Here is a 25,966-nt window from a genome sequence, read left to right as displayed (position 1 = left end):
GTAGTTTTTGCAAGTAATTTATTGACTTGCATTTTATAAATCCCCACAGACCCCGTTGTATTTCAATTGTAATTATTTTAGTTGTAGTAATTTAGAATTTTGTCATTTGTATTTTTTTACTATGTATTACTATTTATTTTTTACTACAATTTACTATATTTTACCTTACATTTGTAATAAATTACATTAATTGTAATTTTTTAGTACATCAAATTCAACAAATTGTAAAGAATGAGAAATATTTCCTTGTCAACTAGTCTTATTTTCCATTTCCACTTTAATTTGTTAAATATTTCAAACTTTTGTTTTGTTGTTGTAATATTTATCAGTTTTTAAATACATTTTTTATAATAAAATATATTATTATTATTATAACTAAATAAATGCAAACATAAATTGTTATAATTTGTGATGCAATTTTTGTGCAGTTTCGTGATTGTAAATATATTGTTTGACAATCAGAAAGTCAAAATATTTAAGGTTAAAACATTTTACAGTATTTCTGTTCTCTTCTGCTCACAAAGGCAGCATTTATTGGTTGCAAAAACAGTACATCTATTTTTTAAGTAGATAAAATGTAAATATTATGAATAAAATATCTACAATTTAAATTAAAATGTAATTTATTAAAAAAAATGTCAATGTCACATGATCCTTTAGAAACCATTCTAATATGCATTTCTTATCAAAATTATTGTGAAGCCTAATCATTTTCCTTATATTTATTTAAAAGCAAGTTCTAGATAATGACTAATTTAATAATAAACTTATGCAAAACGTTTGAACAGCATAGAATTCTAAACTTCTTTATTCATGGATTTTTAATAAAAAATAAGATTCAAAAGTAATAATATTCATGATTCATCTAAAACCGAGCGTCTCTGTTCTCTGTCGGATCCACACGTTAATAATAACAGACGCTAGTTAGAAGTTACAACATCAAGCCATGCAGCATTAAAAGCCGAGACTCGGTAACCTCTGAAGCGATCGCTTTTATCCCAACGCTTCCGTCCTTTTGTTTAGTTTAGTTTTTTTTGTTCTTGAATCTAATTTAGCGATTAATTTCCCCTTGTGTAGCGCTTTGATCCCGCTAATCAGTTAGTATGCGGATTACAGCCCCAGATAATTGCTCTCTAATTAAATATGTAATCTCCAGTCCAGCCAACAACCCGAGCAATCCTCGACTGTAATTACTTTAACCGTACTGAGATTCTCCACCTACCGTCTAATGAACCGGGACAGGCGTCCCTAGTTTCGGTTCATGGTTTGTTTTTTTTTGGCCACAGGTAATGAAAGTGGTTTGTTACCGTTTACTTTTCATATTAGGCTTGACGGACTTAAGGGGGTAATCTCATTAACTTGGACGCTTTTAGATAATGAATGGAAATTTGGAAATGAGTTTATTTAAAGGAGTTTGGTTTCAGATCATAGCTTGTTGTCTTTCTCCACACACATTATTGGACTTTAGTTGTTTTAGTGGGAAAATTGGAAGTTAGGTTGAGCACTAGGGGTTAAAGTTGTAAACGTGACCTTCAACATATATTGTTATTACTGTAAAATCACAGTGAATTGATTTGGGATTTCATTTAAATTGAATTTAAGAACTGACTTAAAATAGAAAATAGCATAGACTTGAAATATCGTTAATTTTTTTGTCGAAATATCAAAATCTCTGGCTGCGTTTACACTGACACAAGAAAATTCAGATTTAAATCAAAGACTCTAGAATACACAAGACATATCACTCCTATAGTTTTGAAAAAGGAAAAGTGTAACAATCAATATGGCAACTGAAGCCCCACCTTTAGTACAGGAGCCAATCATCAATCACTATAAACTGACGACTCTCAGAGGGAGGGGCTCGGACCAGACGTATGTTTATATGAGTTTCTGCAGATTTTGTGTGATTCGAAAGTTTTGAAATTAAACTAAAGAGACAATTGTTGTTTAATTTTATTGGTGATTCATAACCAATAAAACCATCTCATATAAAATGAAATTAATGAAATTCAATCGTAAGCTTGGCAACCAATTTTGAAGAGTTTGATGTGTCTTCATTCAAACAGAATGCCTGAGCATACTGCCCCAGATGTGTTTCAAAAATGGCTGCCGAGTGAAATGCTAGTTTGCTTATAAAACACAATATTTGTTTATATGTTTTACCACAAAAATTCATGCAAGATGAGATGTTTACCTTGTTAAAGTCTACATTATCCGGAAGTTGCTGAGACTTTTATTTCAGTATGCTGATGTATCTCCAACTGAATTGGAATATTGGGTAACACTTTACAATAAGGTTCATTTGTTAATGCATTTACTAACATGAACTAATTATGAACAACACTCGTACAGCATTTATTAATCATAATTAAACATTTACTAATGCATTGTTAACATCCAAGTCCATGCTTGTTAACATTAGTTAATGCACCGTGAGTTAACATGAACTAACAATGAACAACTGTATTTTCATTAACTAACGTTAACTAACATGAACAAATACTGTAGTAAATGTATTGTTCATTGTTTGTTCATCTTAGTAAATGCATTTGTTAACATTAACTAATGAACCTTATTGTAAAGTGTGACCGAATATTGAGTAGTGGGGCAGAGATTTATTTTTGCGCATCATTCATTCATGGCAAACTAACAGTAAGAGAGGAGCCCTCAAATTGTCGTCAACAGAGAAGGACTGTCCATGCAGAAGCAAATGGATTTTGATTAAAGATTACCAAAACAAACTTTTTAAACAGATTAACCTGCTTGGATTAATTATTCACCTTAAAAAAACATAAGCTAGCAAAATAAACATTGCATATATTGATTTTACGCAGACTTTAAGTTGTTATATATTTTTTTAAATTTAAACACATGAAATTGGAGAAAAATCATCCAGCAGTTTGAAAGTAAAATAGTTTGTAAACAATGTGTGTAAATAAGCAGAAATGTGCCGTTTTATTTTAATGTTGACAATCGCAGAATTGGCTGTTTATGGTCAGGACTTTAAAACCAAACTTTGATCTTTTCCGTTGTTGACGCTCTAAAATCACGCGACTATTTGCGTTGATGTACTTCTTAGTGTATGACCACACAAAGCGGGAAACATCATCTAGCAGTTAAAACATGAAATAGTTTGTAAACAATGTGTAAACAAGCAGAAATGTGCTGTTTCATTGATCGTTGACGTTCGCTGAATTGGTTGTTTGTTGTATGAAACCAAGCTTTCATTGTCTTTGACGCTCTAAAATCATGTGATTACTTGCTTGTACATACGTGTTAGTCTATGACCATGTGAAAGCTGGAAAAATCATCCAGCAGTTCGAAAGTAAAATAGTTTGTGAACAATGTGTGTAAATAGGCAAAAATGTGCCGTTTCGTTGTAACGTTGACGTTTGCAGAATAGTTTTTTTGTGGTGAGGAAACTTTGATCTTTTATATTGTTGACGCTTTAAAATCATGCGGCTATTTGCTTTGATGTATGTCTTAATGTAGGACCACATGGAAGCGGGAAAAATCATCCAGACTTTAAAACCAAACTTTGATCGTCTTTGACGCTCTAAAATCATGCGACTTCTTATTTTAATGTACTTGTTAATGTACGACCACATGAAATCAGGGAGAAATTATCCAGCCGTTCGAAAGTGAAATAGTTCAACAACAATGTGTGAAAACAAGCAGAATTGTTCTGTTTCATTTATCGTTGATGTTAGCTGGAATTTGAAACCAAACTTTGATCGTCTCCGTCGTGGTCGCTCTAAAATCACGCGACTACTTGTTTTGACCTACTTGTTAGTGTATGACAACATGAAATCGGGAACAATTATCCAGCAGTTCGAAAGTAAAATAGTTTGTAAATCACCTGCGTAAAACATATGCTAGATAAGTTGGCAGTTTATTCCGCTGTGGTGACCCCAGATTAATAAAGGGACAATGTGTAATGTGTGTAAACAAGCAGAAATGTTCGGTTTCATTTATCGTTGAAGCTAGCCAGACTTTAAAACCAAAATTTGATCGTCTCTGTTGTTGACGCTCTAAAATCATGTGACTACTTGTTTTGACGTACGTGTTAATGTACGACCACATGAAATTGGGGAAAAATTATCCAGCAGTTTGAAAGTGAAATAGTTTGTAAACCGTGTGTGTAAACAAGCATAAATGTGCTGTTTCGTTTATCGTTGACGTTCGCAAGATTAGTTTTGTGTAGTCAGACTTTAAAACCAAACTTTGATCGTCTCCCTCTTTGATGCTCTAAAATCACGCAACTACTTATTTTGACACACCTGTTCGTGTATGACCGCGACCACATGAAAAAACACACGCACACAGCTCGGCAGGAAGTGTTAAGTGCTGTCTGTGTTTGTTGATGTGTTCACACAGTCTGTTTGGCTTAATCGTGTGAATCTTTACCTTGCGGTCGGAGTTGATGTGCCTCTCATGTAATAGAATACAACCACTCTGTGTTTTCTAAAGCATCGATTTCCGTTTTCTCTCTCTCTCTCTCTCTCTTTATCTCCCACCTCTCTCTCTCTCTCTCTCTCTCACTCTGCAATTCAATAATCCCCCTGAAGCAGAATTGCGTTTTTTTTTTTTTATTGTGTGTGTGTGTGTGTGTGTTACAGCACACACTGAGGCGTGATACTTGCTCAGATGATGCAGTGTTTTAAGCCGCGCTTGTGCTGCTTATAGCCAGATTTCATCAGCGGCTTGTTACCAGTCGAGAAGATAGATTTCCGCGGCTGCTTTCATATCTTGAAAGGCACAAAAGGTGAACGGCAGCCATTACTTGATAAAACCCTCACTTACGTCTTGAAGAGTGAGATCTGAGGCTGTAGTAGATTGTGAAAAAAATTACCACGCTTTCCTCTGAAATCTGATAGTGGGTTGTTGGTACTACTGTAAAATCAGAGTCGGTTCATTTGGGGTCTCGATCTCTAAACAGATTTTTGCTTATTTGCCATTGTTTTTATAAGGGATTAGATTCACATTTTAAAATAATGAGCTGTTTGGATTTAAACGTGAAACTTATTTATTGTAGCCGATTAAATCTTTAAGGATGCACTCAAATGGAATTTTCGACCAATAAATCATCAGATTTTTTAGCCCATCATTGCATCTCTTTATTTACTTGTGTAAATATCTAATTATTCATCCATTCATTCATTTTCCTTCAGCTTAGTCCCTTTTATTTATCAGGGGTCACCACAGCGGAATGAACCGCCAACTATTCTGGCATAAGTTTTACGCAGCAGATGCCCTTCCAGCCACAACCCAGTACTGGACCAACCTTACACTACAGCCAATTTAGTTTATTTAATTCATCCATAGCTCATGTCTTTGGACTGTGGGGGAAACCGGAGCACCCTGAGGAATCCCATGCCAACACAGGGAAAACATGCATCCAACAGGGACTCGAATCAGCGACCTTCTTGCTGTGAGGCGACAGTGCTAACCACTGAGCCACTATGCTACTATATAATTATTCAGTTTTTATATTAATTTCAGTCATTTTATTAACTAATATGCTGATGTTATTTACAATACAGTTTGTAAAGTACTATTTTCTGTCTTTCAGTAGATATATTTCATGAGACATGCTTTGTTTGCCAAACATATCTAAGTGAACAAGCATTATAAGATTCTGATTCTGACCTTGGATAAAAATATCATGGTTTCACGGTATTGTGATTACTGCTCTAAAATATATACTTTTTTTCCCCCTTTGAGCACAATGTATTTTATTTAGAGAAACATTTATAATATTTTGATACCGTAAACATGTCTAAATATTGACTACTTGCTGTCTTCATTAGTTTTAAAACACTGATTTCTTTACAATTTAAAACGGCATCTTAAAATATCGTTGGTTTATGTACCATCCGTTTACTTGATTATTTCTTTTATTCTGGAAAACAAAACACCAGAAAAACTGTCAATATTTTGTTTTTCTGTTTATTCAATAGACACACAAAAACAACAAATGCTCATCTGTTATCCTATTTTTAACTCAAAACAGAATTAAAACAAACAGAAAACAAAAAAGAAATGACGAGGGATTTATTCGTTTTTTCATTTGATCAAAAAACGAACAGCAAAAAAAAAAAAAAAGAGATTTCAGCGTGTGGCCGTGCACGAAACTGAGATGGCCCTTTTTCTACCGATTGGTCAATAGCGAAGAGGCTGTAGGATTTAAATCGAACTTCGCTTATCAACTCCATGGTTTCCGCTACAGTCATTCTTCCATGGCAGGGCGCCACATCAAAATTCATCCCGCCACGGCTACATTACAGCTTCTCATTCAAAACATTCAGTCGTGTTGTTTTTTAAAGCGTGTTATAATCGCACCAAGCTTATTAAAAGGAAAGTGAATTATAACAGCACAAACTTTTCTGTAACCGTAGTACTGCTGTGCGTCATTTGTTTAACCCTATATGGTGACGTGCTGACTGACTGACCAACAGGTGCGTAATGCGTGAGGCTAGCAAACACGACGTAGCTTTCAGTTATGACGAACACAGTTTCCATAATTATACTTAATAGATAAAGGTTTTTGGCTCTGCATACAATGACTTTATCTTGCTGGAGTTTATAGCCGTTTCACTTTACTTCAGGACGCATTAATGCCGCTCTGTAGGTCTATTGGAGACATTCACAAATATTCCTAGCAAATCTAATAAATGTTGGAGGCATACTCGCTACATAAACGCACTAAATCGCAGCATTTATTTGAGAGCGCACAATAAAATCTGAGCTTGAGCAGCGTATATTTGAGGGCGTGCAAGAAGTTTCGTGCACGAACATAGGAAATTGGCACGCAAGTAATTACATGCTTGTATTACATGAATGCAATCTCGACTTCTAATACTGTGCTCATGACATTTGTCATTGAAATAACGCCACAGGTAGTTGGTAGATCTGTGGAAAAAAGGCCTGCCGCCACAGCTGGGAGAAAAATCCTAGAGGAAACACTGAACTCATACATAAAACCGGTACCTATACACCTATAAATTACTCGCATATACATCTATACTAACGGATGTTCAAAACAATATATGAAACTTGCGTATATGCATAAACTTGATGCATGCATACACCCGCATACACGCGCACATACATATAAACTCGCTACATGCACACGCTCACATATACATATAAACTAGATCTATGCATATGCGCCCAAAAACTCTCTCATCTGAATATAAACTGGATGCGTGCATATACACCCAATTAACACTCGTGCAAACATACAAAATAAAATTCACAAACGTTTATACAATCAGTTGTGAACTTGCAAGTGATTTCATATGTGTATGTGCATAGACTTCTCAAAAGTCACTTGAGTTTAAATTGATGATTATCATATAAATAATAATGAATAAGCTTATGAAATAGAAATAATTTGATTGATAGAGGAATAACACCTCCCTGCCCTTCTCCCTCGATCACTCAGCTTAGATGGCCGGCCAGGTCTAGGAAGAGTCCTGGTCTTTCCAAACATCTTCCACTTACGGATGATGGAGGCCACGGTGCTCATTGGAACTTTCAGAGCAGCAGAAATTTTTCTGTAACCTTCCCCAGCCTTGTGCCTCAAGACAATCCTGTCTCGGAGGTCTACAGACAATTCCTTTGTCTTCATGCTTTGTTTGTGCTTTGACATGCACTGTCAACCCTGGGACCTTATATAGACAGGTGTATGCCTTTTCAAATCATGTTCAATCAACTGAATTTACCACAGGTGAACTCCAATTAAGCTGCTGAAACATCTCAAGAATGATCAGTGGAAACAGAATGTACCTGAGCTCAATTTAGACCTTCATGGTAAAGGCTGTGAATACTGATGTACATGTGATTTTTCAGGTTTTTTATTTTTATTAAATTTTTATTAAATTTGCAACAATTTCAAAAACTCATTCACATTGTCATTATGGGGTATTGTGTGTAGAATTTTGAGGAAATAAATTAATTTAATCCATTTTGGAATAAGGCTGTAACATAAAAAATTTTGGAAAAAGTGAAGCGCTATGAATACTTTCTGGATGCACTGTATGTTGTACAGTGACCTTGCATTTTTTTGGCACTTTAACTAAAATGTATTATTATTATTTACATAAGCACAGGTTTATGTTTTTAAAACCAGCACATGGCAACCACACAAAACACCCAAGTGATGTGTTTTGCTTTGTGTATTTCCCAAAAAAAGAATAAAAAACTAGTTTATAATGGTGGCTAATGCTAAGGTTTTATCAGTTTCACTTTTAACGGTATTAATAAAAGCTTGTGAAGCTTTTTAATGAGGCTTTTTTAATCTTATATTTATATATTTAAAAAAAAAAATCTAACTAGCAACCAACCAAAACACCCTTGAAGTGACCATTCAAAACAGCAAAGTAACATGATGGCATTGTTGCTACAAAAGAAAAGATAATTTTGTGTGTGTGTGTGCGTGCGTGTGTGCGTGCGTGCGTGCATGCGTGCGTGCGTGTGGTTGTTTAAAGTTGTGGCTAATGCCAGGTTTTACCAGACTTTTAATGGTACACTGTAAAAACACCAATTAATAAAAAGTTAGATCGAATGAATGCAAAAAAAAAATTGCATCTGTTAATAAAATGTTGAAATTTAACAAATTTTTCATGCTTGGCCTTAGTTAGGAACACATTTAAGTTTGCAGAAAATATATTTTAATAATGTTAAATGAAGGTTTTTTTTTCAAATATAGTCAACATTTAGAATAACTATTTTTCACTGCACTTATGAACACATATACAAACAATATTATAATATTTTAAAAGTTAAAATCAAACTAAAAACTACATCCCTTCATTAATTTTCCTTCGGCTTAGTCCCTTTTTATCAGGGGTCGCCACAGCGGAATGAACCGCCAACTTATCCAGCATATATTTTAGACAGCGGATGCCCTTCCAGCTGCAACCCAGTACTGCGAAACACCCACACACACTCATTCACACACATACACTACGGCCAATTTAGCTTATTCAATTCACCTATAGCGCATGTCTTTGGACTGTGGGGGAAACTGGAGCGCTCTGAGGAAACACAGAACAGAGCTCTCCACGCTCAAAACACGCTCACAGGGAGAACAGAAAAGAAATGTCAACTGGCCGAGCCAGGACTCGAACCAGCGACCTTCTTGCTGTGAGGTGACAGTACTAACCATTGAGCCACTGTGTCACCCCTAAAAACTACAGTTCAAGTAATATTTTGAATCAAGAAACTAAAAGAACATTGAAAACTAGGAACTAGTTGAAGCTGCTTGATGTTTTTTACAGTGTATTCATAAAAGCTAAGAAAAGTATACCATTAATAGGTTCAAAACAAATACCTAGCAACCACGTAAGCGACTGATGGAAATGCCAAATGTCAATTAAAAAACACTTAATTTGCAAAAACATTTTTAACGCTTACTTGTGGTGGTTTTTCATTCTAATAATTGGGCATGAAAGGCATTTGCTGAAAAAACTGTAGCAGCCACATACTGAAGCATAATGCTGATGTTACATAAAGTTCAGTTCAGTTTCTGTTTGCACTGTTGGCTAAATGCTAAGCTTTACCACAGTTTTACTTGTACTTTAGTCATAAAATCCTGTTGTACATTTTTAATTAGGCTTTTTTAACATTTAAATTATTCATATATTGTATTTTTAAAATAAGTACCTATAATTCACCCAAACAATAGCCTAGCAATCATCCAAAATACGCTAGCAACCACACAGTAGCATTTGTGTATTTTTCATATAAAGCATGAAGCTGATTGGTCAGTTATTGTCACGTGACTCGCGGTTTTCAACTGGTGCACATGGAGAATGCGAGCACGTGCAATATGCGCTCCGAATATGTGTGCGCAAGCTGCACGCCTCCATTGGAAATAAACTTGAGCACACAAAAGACGCCATATGTGAATGGCCTTATAAGCAGCTATGCTTCTCTTCACGTTCAGAAGATACCTTCACTCCCGATCCTGCACAAAAATTCAATTTAGCCTGTTTAGGGTGAGTTGGACCGCCGTGTTTTTAAGTGCTAGTTTCCTCCTTGGCAACGAGTATTGTCACAAGCTGTGTCTCATTTCAGAGGCAGCATCCTCCGAAGGATGCATTCGAATTGCACTGCGTCATCATGGCGTGACAAAGTCTCATTTCAAAAAAATTCGAAGGCTCCTTAAAACGCAGCCTCCAAATGCGTCCTTCGTTTCCCAAGTAATAAAGGACACAACCGGTGGATCATTCGCGGCTTCGAACGTCCCAAGATTCGTTGCGCGCTTAGAACGGCAGGATGCTTTTAAAAGAAAACTCCGGTTTAAATGTAATTACGTTTATTTTACGTGGAAATTTAAACACATGTTAATAAACAAAAAGAATATGACAAGTCTTATGAAAGAGTGATTTTTTTTATAGACAGTTTACATGTTTATGTGTGCATGAATGCATCAAACGAAATATATTTCCAGCTTCTGTATACCTTGTTTTGCCTCATTACAAATTTATTAGCGCTTTTTAACAGCAGCTGTTATGGTTGCCTAATGACGAGATTTGTCCTCTGTTGGCTAGATCGTCTCATTTCAAAATGCTCAGTTCAGCCTGTGTGGACTTCGAAGGACTCACTTTTTAAGTTTGCATCCTTCGGTGGATGCCGCCTCTGAAACGAGACACAGCTATAGAATGCTTTTGATTTCCACTTGAAGCAACCACTCTTGTCAGCAGCTATTTTAGCTTGCGTTCTTCGGCAGTTTAAAAGCGAATGCTCTTATTAACTGACGTTGCAGCTGAAAACGTTATTTAAAAGAAGCATTTTTTTCTTCTAAAAGCTATATTTGTAAGTAACGCAATTACATTGACTTAGCTAGCTGTAATCAAATTACGCAAATTTAAAATGTAATTCGTTACATTACTGCGTTCCTCAAAAATGTAATGAGAATACAGTAATGCAGTAATATAGTTACTGTAATACACAGTAATACAGTTACTGTGGAACGAGTTACACCCAACTCTGCCAGTTAAACATAGCAACAAGTTTCATGACTAGCTTTTGCATATAAAAAGCTCATTGTATTACATTGCATGCTAATACTAAGTTTTACAACAGGTTTATTGGTTTAAATTAAGTGTGCATTACTTAGAAATAGAAGAAAGACTAGCTCTACAGCTACAGTCTGTACAAAAGTTTCAAGACAACAGCTTCGGCTAGCACCATCTAGCATGATGTTGATTTTGCTCTCGGTACTCCAGAACAGCTAGCAAACCACCCTCATGCTACATTAAAGATGCTAATAAAGCCATAATGCACCCGCGTATGGACTGTGACCAAAGCTAATTCATCATATGAGATGATATAATGCTACATGAGGGCGGATTAGCATACGCCGTGCTGACACAATTACTGCGGTTTAATGAGCCCTGAACTCTGGACCACCAATCAAACGGCTAGCGAGCGGCCACCATGTGACACACAGGAGCTAAACTATATCTGTCTCCGTATTGAGCGGCGCGGCCGAGAGCCAATCGATAGCTATTGATCCGAGATGGAAAGCTGTGAAGAAAGGATACTGTACAGCCACTTATAATTGCATCAGAGCTGCAAATGAAGGCACGGAGGGGAGATTAAGAGATTATTCAATATAACGCCTGTAACGAAAGAGAAATAACAAAGCGAATTAGTGCAAATTAAGTCATCTTGGATTGGTCTGTCAGTGGCCTTCATGTTCAGGGCAATGAGGCAAAAAAAAAAACATCATGTTTTTTGGACTGTAGTTTTTAAATGTCTTTGTATTATTGAATTACATAAACTATTATTATTATTATTATTATTATTATTATTATACACTCACCGGCCACTTTATTAGGAACACCTGTCCAACTGCTCGTTAACGCAAATTTCTAATCAGCCAATCACATGGCAGCAGCTTAATGCATTTGGGCATGTTGACATTGTTAAGACAAACTTCTGCAGTTCAAAGCGAGCATCAGAAGGGGTAAGAAAGGTGATTTAAGTGACTTTGAACATGGTATGGTTGTTAGTGCCAGACGGGCTCGTCTGAGTATTTCAGAAACTGCTGATCTACTGGGATTTTCACGCACAACCATCTCAAGGGTTTACAGAGAATGGTCTGAAAAAGAGAAAATATCCAGTGAGCGGCAGTTCTGTGGGCACAAATGCCTTGTTGATGCCAGAGGTCAGAGGAGAACGGCCAGACTGGTTTGAGCTGATAGAATGGCAACAGTAATTTAAATAACCTCGTTACAACTGAGGTATGCAAAAGAGCATCCCTGAACGCACATCACATCCAACCATGAGGCTGATGGACTACAGCAGCAGAAGACCACAAAGGGTGCCACCACTGTCAGCTAAGAACAGGAAACTGAAGCTACAATTCGCACAGGCTCACCAAAATTGGAGAATATAAGATTGAAAAAACGTTGCCTGGTCTGATGAGTCTCCATTTCTGCTGCGACATTCGGATGGTAGAATTTAGCATCAACAACATGAAAGCATGGATCCATCTTGCCTTGGATCAATGGTTCAGGCTGGTGGTGGGGGTGGTGGTGTAATGGTGTGGGGGATATTTACTTGGCACACTTTGAGCCCATTAGCACCAATTGAGCATCGTGTCAATGCCACAGCCTACCTGAACGTGACAATGAGTTCACTGTACTCAACTGGCCTCCACAGTCACCAGATATCAATCCAATAGAGCACCTTTGGGATGTGGTTGAACAGGAGATTCGCATCATGGATGTGCAGCCGACAAATCTGCATCAACTGTGTGATGCTATCATGTCAATATGGACCAAAATCTCTGAGGAATATTTCCAGTACCTTGTTGAATCTATGCCACGGAGGATTAAGGCAGTTCTGAAGGCAAAAAGGGGTCCAACCCGGTACTAGTAATGTGCACCTAATACAAGTGGCTGGGGAGTGTATATAAAGTACTATGTATTATTATTATTATTAGAATGTGCAGAAAGGCACATTTTTTTATATTTGACTTTTTTTGTTTGTGTCTTTAGCTTTAAAGTCCCCATGAAATCAAAAAAAGTAGTTTTTTTAGATGTTAATATCAGTATGTTGGTCTTAAGGATATCTAGAAGCTGATGTGTTCCAGAATTTGCGTTTAGAAGATATAAAGTTTGTCATTTCTGCCCTAAATTGATTAATGATTTTTTGTGACGTCACCTTCAAATCTTCTGACCAATCAAATGCTCTCTAGTATCTGACATGCCCCATCCACTTCAAGACATTTCTCTTTTGCTGTTCATTTGATGTGCATGAGCTCAACCAATCTAACTGGCAGAGCTCTGATAAAAATCAAATGCTATTGGCTGTAAAAAGGGGAAAAGAGGAGGGGCTATTCGGTTTTCATGTTTCAGTTGAAATTGTTACATACTAAACAAAAATGCTAATTTCAGAGCATTAATGTTATAAGACGACAAAAAAAAATATTTTGAAGAACGCTGGAATCTGGTAACCATTGACTTCCATAGTAGTAAGAAACACTATGGAAGTCAATGATTGCTGCTTTCCAACTTTCTTCAAAATATTTTCTTTTGTGTTCAACAGATGAAAGACAATCGGACAGGTTTAAAACAGTTGAAAGGAGGGTAGATGATCCGGATTTTCATTTTTGAGTGAACTTTCTCAGTATTCCTCAATATTTCTCAATATTCATTTTCCTTCGACTTGGTCCCTTTATTAGTGGTGCAACGGATTACAAATCTCATGGTTTTTTAGTCATGGATTGCACCATTTTTCGGATCAACCAAAAAGGGGAAGATGACAAATTTAATTTGCTTTCCATTTATTAAAAAAACAATTGCAAGAAACTTTTGGTTTTAACAAACAGGACTGAGAACCTGTAATTGTATTAAAAATAAAATGAAGAAATAATCAGCTGAATAAAAGTAAATAGTAAAAATATTCAGTGAAAACATCACTGTTACTACTACTGTTGCTGATAATGCTTATTATCAGCATAAATATATCAATCTATAAATTATTAATTTGTACAACCCATATTTATTTGTAGTCTCATTTTTAATAAATGATTCAGCTATCCACTCATAAAACTTTGTTTCATTGCTAGATGCATCATTTCTGAATAATTATTCATTGGTATAACTTTGATAGTTGGTTGTCGCCGCCTATTGGTTAAATAATTGCTGCCTACAACTTTCATTTTTGAGCATATGACAGTGATTTTAATCGTTACCATAAACATCAGTGGTTTAAACTAAACTACAAAGTGGTATCTAAACTATAAACTCTTATCCCAGTACTTCTGTGTTATTTGACGGTTTGTAACTTCATAACTCAAAAGACTAAAAACTGAATCTTTTTGTTGAATTCAGATGTTTTCAAATTTGAATGCACAGATTCGAACGATTAATAAACAAAAGTAAATCACCATCATTTATTATTTATGTTGCATGGGTGTTAAGATCTCGATCTTTTAATGATTAATCGTGCAGCTTACACTGAATGCATTAATGCAGGTAATGCAGAAAACACCTTTAATAACCTTAGAAACCCATCACTTCCCAAATAATAACAACATCAACAACTTTTTCCGTCATCATTATATTTTACAGGAAAGCCTAAATTCTTTCATAAATGTGATTTGAATGACATGAGAGGTGATCTCTCTGTGATCGTTATAATTTAGGATTAATCTACAAGTAAAAAATGTATTAATCAACCGTGATCCGTTACACCCCTATTATTCATCAGGGCTCGCCACAGCGGAAAGAAACACCAACTATTCCAGAAGATGTCCTTCCAGTTGCAATCCACTTATAGGAAACATCCATACACTTTCATTCACACATATAATATTATAAATATTTTCTATGTGATGTTTACTACTGCATTATCTATGTTTTTTCAGCCTTGCAGTTAATGAACTCCACAAGCTGGAATAGTAGCATTTGAAAACTGTACTAGAGTAATGTTGGCAGAGTTGTTGACTGGAGAATCAGACAAAGACACTTCAGGATGCAGCTCTGCGTCACTGGAGGACACCATTATTTAAAGAACAGTGATTAATGTGTGCAGGCGCGACACACACACACAGATACACACACACTCACAAAGATTCACACAAACAGACACCCACGAACACATGCACACACACACACACACACACACGCGCACACACACACACACACACACACACACACGCACACACACACACACATAGTGATAAACATGCAAACAAACACACTCATAGAGAGACACACAGACACACACAAACAGACACTCAAAAACAACTTACAAACCCACACACACGCAGACAAACGTGTACACAGAGACAGTCACAAACACACATACAGACACGCAAACACACACACATTAAGACCCACACAGACACTCAGAGATACAGAAACTAACAGACACTAACAAACGCACAAACACACACGTACAGAGACACATAACACAAACAAACATGCACAAAGAGACACTCACAAACAGACAAACACACAAACAAACAAACAAACATACACGTACAAATATCACTCACAAACACAGAGAGACACACAACATACACAAACAGACACAAACACGCACACAAACATGGACACAGACACTCATAAAGACACACACACACACACACACACACTCAGAGACATGCAAACACACACAAATGTACAGAGAAGCTCTCAAATACACACAGACACACAAATATATACACAAACATTCAGACACACACAAACATTCACTCAGTAACACACAAACATACACGCAAAGTAACACACACAAGGTCATCGTAAGGACAGAGGCAGTAGATCATGCTTTTGACAGTAAAATGATGAAGATGATGGTGTGTGTGTGTGTGTGAGAGAGAGAGACTCTCTGCTCTTCATCTTTATTAGCTCCTCTGTCACTGCTGGACATTCAACAGCTCACTTCATTCTCTCATCAACACTCAATATAACAGGGCTGAATTAGCTCATGTTTACGCATTATTACCTTCAGAACTGAAAGTATTTGGTCTGTTTGATGGTAAAGTGATGTTAACGCTGTTTAGCCTTGATATCTAGTGGCTGTTTTAGTGTAGAATCAGCCAGGAAATACACTTAAGATTTCTAATCTTTTTATTCAAAGACATTTTATGAGTGTCCTCGTTATATAATTGTAAGTTGTATATATATATTTTCGTTATATTTGAAGCATTGTTTGTATTATTTGGTTTTTAATTAATTTATTTTAATGAACCAGCAAGTCTTTTTTGACTGTAAATGACAGGGGCTTATTTCAAAAGATAATAAAATGATGTACAAAAGGCATCATTGTGAAGGGGAATAGATTATTAGCCTTTATTTACATTTGCGCAAAAAGTGGCATGTCCAAAATTATTCATACCCTTCCTAATAATCAATAGAAAAGCCTTTATTGGCTATAACGACAATTAAATACATTTTTTGCATGTCTTCAATGTATTTTTGCCCATTCATCTTCAGTGATGACTTCCAGCTCTTTCAGGTTGGAGGGTTTCCTTGCCATCATCATGATCTTTAGCTCCCTCCACAGGTTCTTAATTGAGTTTAAGTCAGGACTCTGGCTAGGCCACTGCAAAATGTAATTTTTTGTTTGTCTGCTAACCATTTCTTTATCACTTTTGCTGTGTTTTTTGAGAGAAGCCTTTCTGGTTGCTGGTTGAATAAATATAATCAAACGAGAATTTTTAAGGGGTATGAATAATTCACTGCAAAAATTAAAATATAACAAATGTATTATTTTAGTATTACTAATTATTTAATATTTAAATATTTTGCTTTCTAAATTATTATTAATGCTATTTATAATATTAAATTAAGTATACGCATGCAATGAATGTTGTATTAATTGTCGTAATAACAAATGTATCCTAATATCATATTAAATGGATAGTAATAGCAATTTCATATTATTTTACACTAATAATTGCTATACCAGTGTTATTACTATATAAATAGTAAATAAATAATATATTATTATTATTGATATTTATGATATAAAATGGAGTATACGCATGTTATGAATGTTTTATTAACAATGTCGTTATAACAAATGTACCAAAATATCATATTAAATAATTAGTAATTGCAATTTTATATTATTTTTCTACACTGTAAAAAGTAAATCCATAAAATTTACGGTAAAAAAACGGCAGCTGTGATTGTCAGTACTTTACTGTTAAAAGTACATTACAAACCGTAAAATTTATTTCAAATTTTTACGGTAAACTACTGTATTTTATTAATTTATAGAGCTAATATGTTTGTATTTTGAATTACCAACACCTACACATCTTTTGTTACACAGTAGCACACCCATATGCAGGTGGTGATAAGGAAGTTACATAATGAACCAATGCTCATCACAAACAACATTTCCCACCAGCAGAAAAGTGTATATAGAAGGTGCTCAGTGTCATTCACACAGCTACTAAACACCAGTATGGTAACACGCATTAAATTAAAGTCATAAAATAAACATTGTTTATCAACATTAAATGTAAAATAAATCTCTAATTTACATAACTGATGGGGAAACAACTAAAAATGTCCATAGTAATGTCAACAAAAAGCATAAAAAGTGATGTGCCATACAGGGAATTTTGGGAAAGTCAATCTACGGTTATTCACCGTTTATATTAAGGAAACATACCATTAACCAGGTTACGGATTTGTACTGTAGCATTTTTACAGTTTTTTTTACTGTTGAAATCACGCCATTTTTACGTAATAATTGTTATACCAGTGTTATTGCTATGTTAATAGTAAATAAATAAATTATATATTATTATTAATGCTATTTATGATCTTAAATTGAGTATACGCATGTTATGAATGTTGCATTAATAGTGTCATAATAACAAATGTACCATCATATTATATTAAATGGATAGTAATAGCGATTTTATATTATTTTGTATCGTAATAATTGCTATACCAGTGTTATTACAATGTTAATAGTAAATAAATACATTTTTAATTGCTATTAATGTATTTTTGCTCATTCATCTTAAGAGATGAGCCCCAACTCTTTCAGGTTGGAGGGTTTCCTTGCCATCGTCATGATCTTTAGCTCCCTCCACAGATTCTTAATTGGGTTTAAGTCAGGAGTCTGGCTAGGCCACTCCAAATGTAATTTATTTTGTCTGCTAACCATTTCTTTATCACTTTTGCTGTGTTTTTTGAGAGAAGCCTGTGTCATTTCTGGTTGCTGGTTGAATGATATAACCAAGTGAGAATTTTCCAGGGGTATGAGTAATTTCATCCTTGACTGTAAAATATTATTATGAAATATATATATATATATATATATATATATATATATATATATATATATATATATATATATATATATATATATATATATATATATATATATATATATATATACATATATATACATATATATATAAATAATGCTATTTATATAATGCTATTTATTACATATATATGTATGTATATGTGTATGTATATGTATATATATATATATATGTAATAAATAGCATTATATATTTATATATAGTTTACTGTTTTACAATTATCAATTGTTATACCAGTGTTATTACTATATTAGTAGTAAATATATAAATTATTATTAATGCTATTTATGATATTAAATTGAGTATACGCATGTTATGAATGTTGTATTAAGTGTCGTAATAACAATATCATATTAAATGGATAGTAATAGAAATGTTATATTAGTTTGTACTGTAATAATTGCTATACCAGTGTTATTACTATGTTAATAATAAATAAATTATTATTGATACTATTTATGATATTAAATTAAGTATATGCATGTTATGAATGTTTTATTAACTGTGTCATAATAACATGTATCATAATATCATATTAAATGGATAGTAATAGCGATTTTATGTTAGTATATTTTTCTTTCGGATTTTACCATAATTTTCATCTGCACAGTATTTTCAAAATTCTAAGTTATAAAAAAATAAATACAAATACAAAAAATCTGGGCAATTTTTGCCAATAGAAATGATTCAGGTCAGATAAAAAAAAGATTACATTACACTTTTCTTCATTATCCTTCAATCTGCCGAGCTATTGTTTAAAAAAAGACACTATTTGTCTACTGTATGCAAATGTGGCCTCAGCATTAGCTAAACTCTGTCAAGGGAACAGGTTTATAGCGGCCGTCCCGTACGTCACCACCACATTAATAATAAAGCAGGAAAAAAAAGAGCAAATAAACAAAAAAGGCGCTCGACTCTTTCATTCTGTGGCCCTGCGTGTCTCCGCTTCATTTGCTCCCAGTAAATCCTTGAACGGCGAGCAATTAAATTTCTCCCCCTGAAAGAATCCGCAGAAGATCAGTGTCTCTCGGCATTATTTAAAGAAAAGGGGAGAAAGAAAGCCAGATGAAAAAGAGGAAACATCTCTCCTCTAATGAGTAGAGCCGCTGTTTGAACAATGGATTCAGGCGACTGTGACATTTCGCTAACCAGAAGCGCAGGAGTCTTGAAGATGTTTCTGCAGGACTCAGATTTTTATTTGCAGCTGGGAAAAACTGCATTTATCTTGCAGTAAAAGTGTATAAAAGGTGGTCATCGTGAAGTCATGTAATGTTCACTAATGATCACAATGCAAAGCTGGATCTCCAGACCACTGCAGATATCTGCAACCCAGCCGTTGTAGGGTTTTGTTTTGCGTTTTGTTTTACGTTGCATTTTGCTTTGCAGGGCGTTTTGTCTTGTTGTGTTTTATTTTACATTGCATTTTGTTTTACGATGCATTTTGTTTTGAGTTGCATTTTGTTTTGCGTTGCGTTGTGTTGCATTTTGTTTTGAGTATTGTTTTAATTTACATTTTATTTTGTTTTGCATTGGGTTTTGTTTTGCGTTGACATCTGTTTTGCATTGCGTTTTGTTTTATTTAACCTTACATTTTGTTTTGCATTGATTTTTGTTTTTTTGCGTTTTGTTTTGGTGCATTTTGTTGTATTTTTTTTTTATTATTATTTTTTTTTATATTTCGTTTTGTTTTGCGTTTTGTTTTGCACTCTGTTGGATTTTGTTGTATTTTTTATTTTGTTTTTATTTTATTTATATTTTGTTTTGTTTTGGTTTGTCATTTATTCATTAATTTTCTTTTCGGCTTAGTCCCTTTATTAATCCGGGTAGAATGAACCGCCACAGTAGAATGAACCGCCAACTTAACCAGCACATGTTCTACACAGCGGATGCCCTTCCGGCCGCAACCCATCTCTGGGAAATTGTTTTGTTTGTTTATATTTTATTTATAATTTACGTTATTTTATTTAGATTTTATTGTATTTAATTTTAGTTTATTTTACTTATTTAAAATTAGTATTTAAACATTGTATAATCATATTTAGCCATATTTAAACATTTATATATGCCAAAAGTGATGCAGTGGACACGGAAAATAACGACACTAATAAAACTAACAAAGAATCAGATGGCTAAACAAGAATTGTGAAAAATGGTCATTTATTAATACTAATGTTGAGAAAAAAATGTCTTGTGCAGAATATGTTTAGTGTCCAACTCCAAAAACGTGTATACAGAAACCCTTAAAATTAAATACCATAAATTCAGAATTAAATAATTTATAAATATTATATTATTATATTTTTACAATTTAAATATTTAGACATTTCTTTATTTATTTATTTAACTAACAATATTTTTGAAAATACATTACATTTTTTTTATATAATTCTTTAATGTCATGTGTTTAACATTTAGTCAGAATTGTTTGTGTTTTAGTGTAAACATATTTTCATTCAATTATTTAATGTCAGTATATATTAACAATAAAATACTAATATTTTCTGGGATATTGTCAAAATGATTTAATATCACACTAACAAAAACATCCTGTTAATTTAAAGTGAGAGTATATAAAATGATCCCATTTTGTGCACATTTTGGGCTCTTATCAATGGGGGATCTATACTAAACGCATTTTCTTTCTACATTGATTTAAGAGCCGCATCAGCCACATCCTCCACGACGACACGCTGAGCTCGGGATGCTGGGTAAATTTCATTTAGGGGGAACAGCTTGATTGATTCAAGGCCTATATTAGTTGTTTATTGGGGTCTTGAATGAATGGGCATTTTTAAATAAACCCCTCCGCGCGGCTTCACCATCGAGTTTTTCCATGCCGTCTGCTGTGAAATTGCCCGTCGACTTCAGGTGAGCTGGAAATGATATTGAGCAATGTGCACTGGGTAGGAAGGCCAGCTCTCACAATATTGCCTGGATCAATACGCGCCTCTCCGGACGTCGCTTTGGGGGAGAAATTAAAAACGGGATGCAGAGGCTTGTTGTTTACAGCATGACAATGGTGTTTTTGCTTTGTGTCTTGCAGGTGCATGATTGCGGATGAGGTAAGACGTTGCTCCGTTTTAATATGATTGTCTTTTGTTTATAACTTTAAATAAAAAAATGTTGTTTTTTTTTAAACCCAATTTTGGGTCATCAAATATGGACAAACCACTTTTGGATACATTTGAGTAAATTTTGAGTAAAAAAAAAATTACATATTTTTAACGAATTTTTTTTACGAATTTTTTTTTTTTAACTAAATTTTGAACCCAAGGATTGACCCAATGATCTGTAAGTCCCACCCCTCCTTGGTAACTGTTGCTAACACAGATAAACAAAGTTGCAAACTCTTAACTCCCGTTGTCACCAAACACCATAACTATAAATTTAACGATAAATATATTTGCGTCAACACTGACGAACGATAAAAATCTGTTTATTTTTAGTTTATGCTTTTTCATGCAGCATCACCCCTTACAACCCTCAGATGTCCTTGTGCTACTAGCACATCTGACCAGTCAACCTTTATATTAAAACGTATTAATCTAATCAAACAACGCTAGCAATCAAAACCTATTTTCCCCAGCATTTTCAAATGAAACTGAAACTAGAACTGGATACCTGGCTAGCCTGGTTTCCATATATTTTTTTAGCATTATTTCTCATGATGTAACCAATTGTTTTCTAGATAGTCGTGATCTTTAAATAATCTTTAAAAATAGGGCTTAAGATCAAGTGGTGTGCTTCTCCAAAATGTTGGATGTGGCTTTAAATTGCCAACTTTTTATATTTCAAAGGATTCTGACTGGCTGTCAGTGTTTTATTGTTTATTAGCTGTGAGAAAATCATTTCGGAAGTGATCCCAATTATATAGTTTCCTAGATATTTATCGTTACAGTTGTAGTCTGAACTCTGCTGTTGTTTTATGTTCAGAATGATTTTTTGAGCTTTATCGTTACCTTTATTGTGTTTAGTGTGAATGGGCAACAAAGATGGACAACAAAATGATCAAAATTACAAGTTTAAAGTTTCATTTATTTATAAAGCACTAGGGCTGTGTAATTATCGAAATTATCGAAATTTTGCAAATGTGCATGTATCGCAATGGTTTGCAATAAATGAGACGACGTAGTTACATGCCAACGCATATCTCTGAAACCTGGCAGAATGGATGTTGTCAATGAGCAATGAGACAATATAATTTGTCCCTGCTGCATCAAAATTCCTTGATTTTTATTTTTTTGTCCGTGTAGAAAATAGCAACTTTTCAATTTACGTCTGAGTCTTATAAAACTTTGTAACTACAGAATAGAAAATCTCTTGTCTTTTATGCTAAGCTAAAAGAAAATAGCAACTTTTCAATTTCCATTTTACGAAACAATGTAACTACAGAAGAGAAACTTATTGGTCATTTTTGAACCAGATGCTAATGGTCTAATCCAATTCAATGATTTATGCAAAGCTAGGATAAAAGAAAATGGCGACTTTTCAATTTCCGTCTTACTACACGATTTATAGATAAGATACTCTTTGGTCATTTTTGAGCCAGATGCTAATAGTCTAATCTGATTTAATGATTTATGCTGAACTAAGCTAAAAGATAATAGCAACTTTTCAACTTCCATCTTGGTACAAAAAGTAACTACAAAAGAGAAACTTATTGGTCCTTTTTGTGCCAGATGCTAATAGTCTTATCTGATTCAATGATATATGCTAAGCTAAAAGAAAATAGCAACTTTTCAATGTTTATCTTCTTCTTAGTAGACGATTTAACTACAGAAGGGAAACTTAATGTTTTTTTTGTGCCAGATGCTAATGGTCTAGTCCAGGCATGGGCAAACTCGATCCTCGAGGGCCGGTGTCCCTGCAGAGTTTTGCTCCAACACTAATCAAACACACCTGAACACCCTAATTAGTGTCTTTAAGATCACTAGAAAGCTACAAGCAAGTGTGTTTGATTAGGGTTGGTGCAAAACTATGCAGGACACCGGCCCTCCAGGATCGAGTTTGCCCATCCCTGGTCTAGCCCCATTCAATGATTTATGCTAAGCTAAAAGAAAATAGCAACTTTTCAATTTCCATCTTAGTACACAATGTAACTATACAAGAGAAGCTTATTTGTCATTTTTCTTCCAGATGCTAATGGTCTAATCCGATTTAATGATTTATGCTAAGCTAAGCTAAGCTAAGCTAAAAGTGCTTCTACCAGAACCAGAATGAATTCAAAAATGCTAATACTTTTTAACTATGAATCAATTTCCAAAAAAAGCAGAGGGTTCTTTTAAGATGTGCATTATAGAAGTGAGGTATAGACTTGTACACATCATAATCTAAACGGCCATTGGCTAATTTGTATTCAGGGGCGGGGCTTAATTATTTTTTTATCGGGTTTGTCCATACTGGATCCAATATTGAGTTAAAAACACCTTGAATGCTTTAGAGTGTAGAGATTTCTGAGGCTGTTGTGTGTTTCTTTGTCAGATGGGATTGGGAAAGACAATCCAGGCCATTTCTGTGGCATATATCTTCAAACAGGAATGGCCTCTGCTGATTGTTGTGCCATCTTCACTGAAATACCCTTGGATCGAGGAGTTGGAGAAGTGGATTCCTGAACTCGACCCCAGAGACATCAACTTGGTGGAGAGCAAGACCGACACAATGTACGATAGCTTTAGGTTCAGCAGAGCACCACACCATTTTATCCATTGAGAAATTCAACTATTGGTTTGGAAGTTGTTAAGGAAGATGATATTCACATATAAATTATTTAATGTGAACTTTATGTAAAAAATGAAGCAATAATTACATTTAAAATTTGTGTTGAAATATTTCAATGGTAGAATTATTTTGTATTTACATAGTTTAAGTAGTTAAATTAAGCTAAAGTAAATCAAGTAAAAGTACAATATTAAAATGTTAAACAATAATAATATACAGTGCTCAGCGTAACTGAATATTTTGATCCATTTCTCAGTGAATACAGGCAATGTAGTTTGGTGCATTTAAACAAAACAGATTTATTATAGATATATTTATTAAAATAATATTTTAGTCACCAAACATATTTAGAAATTGAAAGATAATACAATTAAATCCAAGCAAAATATTGCAAAAAAAGTACAACCTACAAAATTTCAACTAAATTTATTTATTTTTTTTGCTTTCCAGGATTTTTCCCCTTTTTTAAATTGGTATTTAATATTTTTCTGTAACATAAATTTGGGTGTACTAGTTTATGGATTTTATCGTAAGTTATTTTGATAGATAAGCTCCAGATTTGGCTTCAAAGCTGATTAATGTATATGCACAAATATACTATTGTATAGCTTACTATTAAAAATATGAGTTTAAAAGAGATTTTTGAGGGGTGTACTTATATATGCTGAACTCTGTATGCAAAGATATTTAAAGGATAATTTATTGTAACGTATATAGTAGATATTATAAAGTGATAAAAATGACTATTACATGCATAGTAAATATATTTTGTTTTACAATGTACATCACAAAAATTAAAAAGAAAATAATAAAATAAATGATTATATTTTATATATTTAAATATACTATGTGTTTATGCTTAATGCATTTTAGTACTTTAAATGTAATAAAAGTAATTTCTAATAGGTTTTTATTATAACTATTAGTTATGTTATATAAAGTTAGTTTATTTCTACATATTTTATAATAAATTATTATATTTTAAATAGCTTTGTATTGTGCATTTTAATTTTCTAAAAAAGAATTTATAATAAATTTTATCATTTGGAAAAATATATTTCATAAATTACTTTATATGCAGTTAATAGATATTAGATATTTATTATTTAAACTTTAAATTAAATATTTCTTAAAACATATTTAATATATAAAGTGTATTGCTGCAGTCGATAATAATAACAATAATTTTAACATTCATTCATTCATTTTCCTTTGGCTTAGTCCCTTATTTATCAGGTGTCGCCACAGCGGAATGAACCGCCAACTTATCTAGCTCACAGCGGATGCCCTTCCAGCTGCAACCCAGCACTGAGAAACTCCCATACACTCTCACATGCACACACACACACTCATACACTACGACCCATACAGCTTATTCAATTCACCTATAGCGCATGTCTTTAGACTGTGGGATAAACAGCAGCACAGAAACCAATACGGGGAGAACATTCAAACTCCACACAGAAATGCCAACTGACCCAGCCGAGGCTTGAACCAGCGACCTTCTTGCTGTGAGGCGACAGCACTACCCACTGCGCCACCGCACTGCCCAAAATACCTTAAAATGTTTATTTAATGTGTAAAGTCTATTGCTGCAGTCGAAAATATGAATTATACTATTACACATGAACTATTACACATGTATTTTATTAATATTCTTAAAATATTTAATTAGTTCTTTTGAAGCATCATCTCGCTAGCGTTGGATACTATATTTCAGGCATTGTATTTATATTTAAAAATCTTCAAAACCCCTGACATTTAGTGTAAACAATAAACATCTGTAAATGATGTGTGAATTTCAGCTACATGTCTGACACACCGAATGGCCATCTTGGGAATCGATTGTTTAGCTTTAGCAGACTTTGACAACAAAAAGAGGAACATCACTTCATAATTCATTGGCATCCAGTGGACCATACAAGCGCA

General features: G+C 34.1%; 1 protein-coding gene across 1 annotated transcript in view; it reads left to right on the top strand.

The window, feature by feature from the left end:
* Window positions 1–25,966, top strand: part of zranb3 (zinc finger, RAN-binding domain containing 3) — a 120,554-nt gene that overhangs the window by 8,711 nt on the left and 85,877 nt on the right. The window contains exons 3-4 of the mRNA XM_056448258.1: window positions 21,363–21,381; window positions 23,801–23,979. Of these exons, the coding sequence (XP_056304233.1) occupies window positions 21,363–21,381; window positions 23,801–23,979 (198 nt within the window). The remainder of the gene's footprint in view (window positions 1–21,362; window positions 21,382–23,800; window positions 23,980–25,966) is intronic.

The sequence above is a fragment of the Danio aesculapii genome, chromosome 22 (genome assembly GCF_903798145.1).
Source record: "Danio aesculapii chromosome 22, fDanAes4.1, whole genome shotgun sequence".
Taxonomy (NCBI): Eukaryota; Metazoa; Chordata; class Actinopteri; order Cypriniformes; family Danionidae; genus Danio; species Danio aesculapii.
Note: the sequence above shows the minus strand (reverse complement) of the source record. Positions and strands in the feature narration are given on the sequence as shown.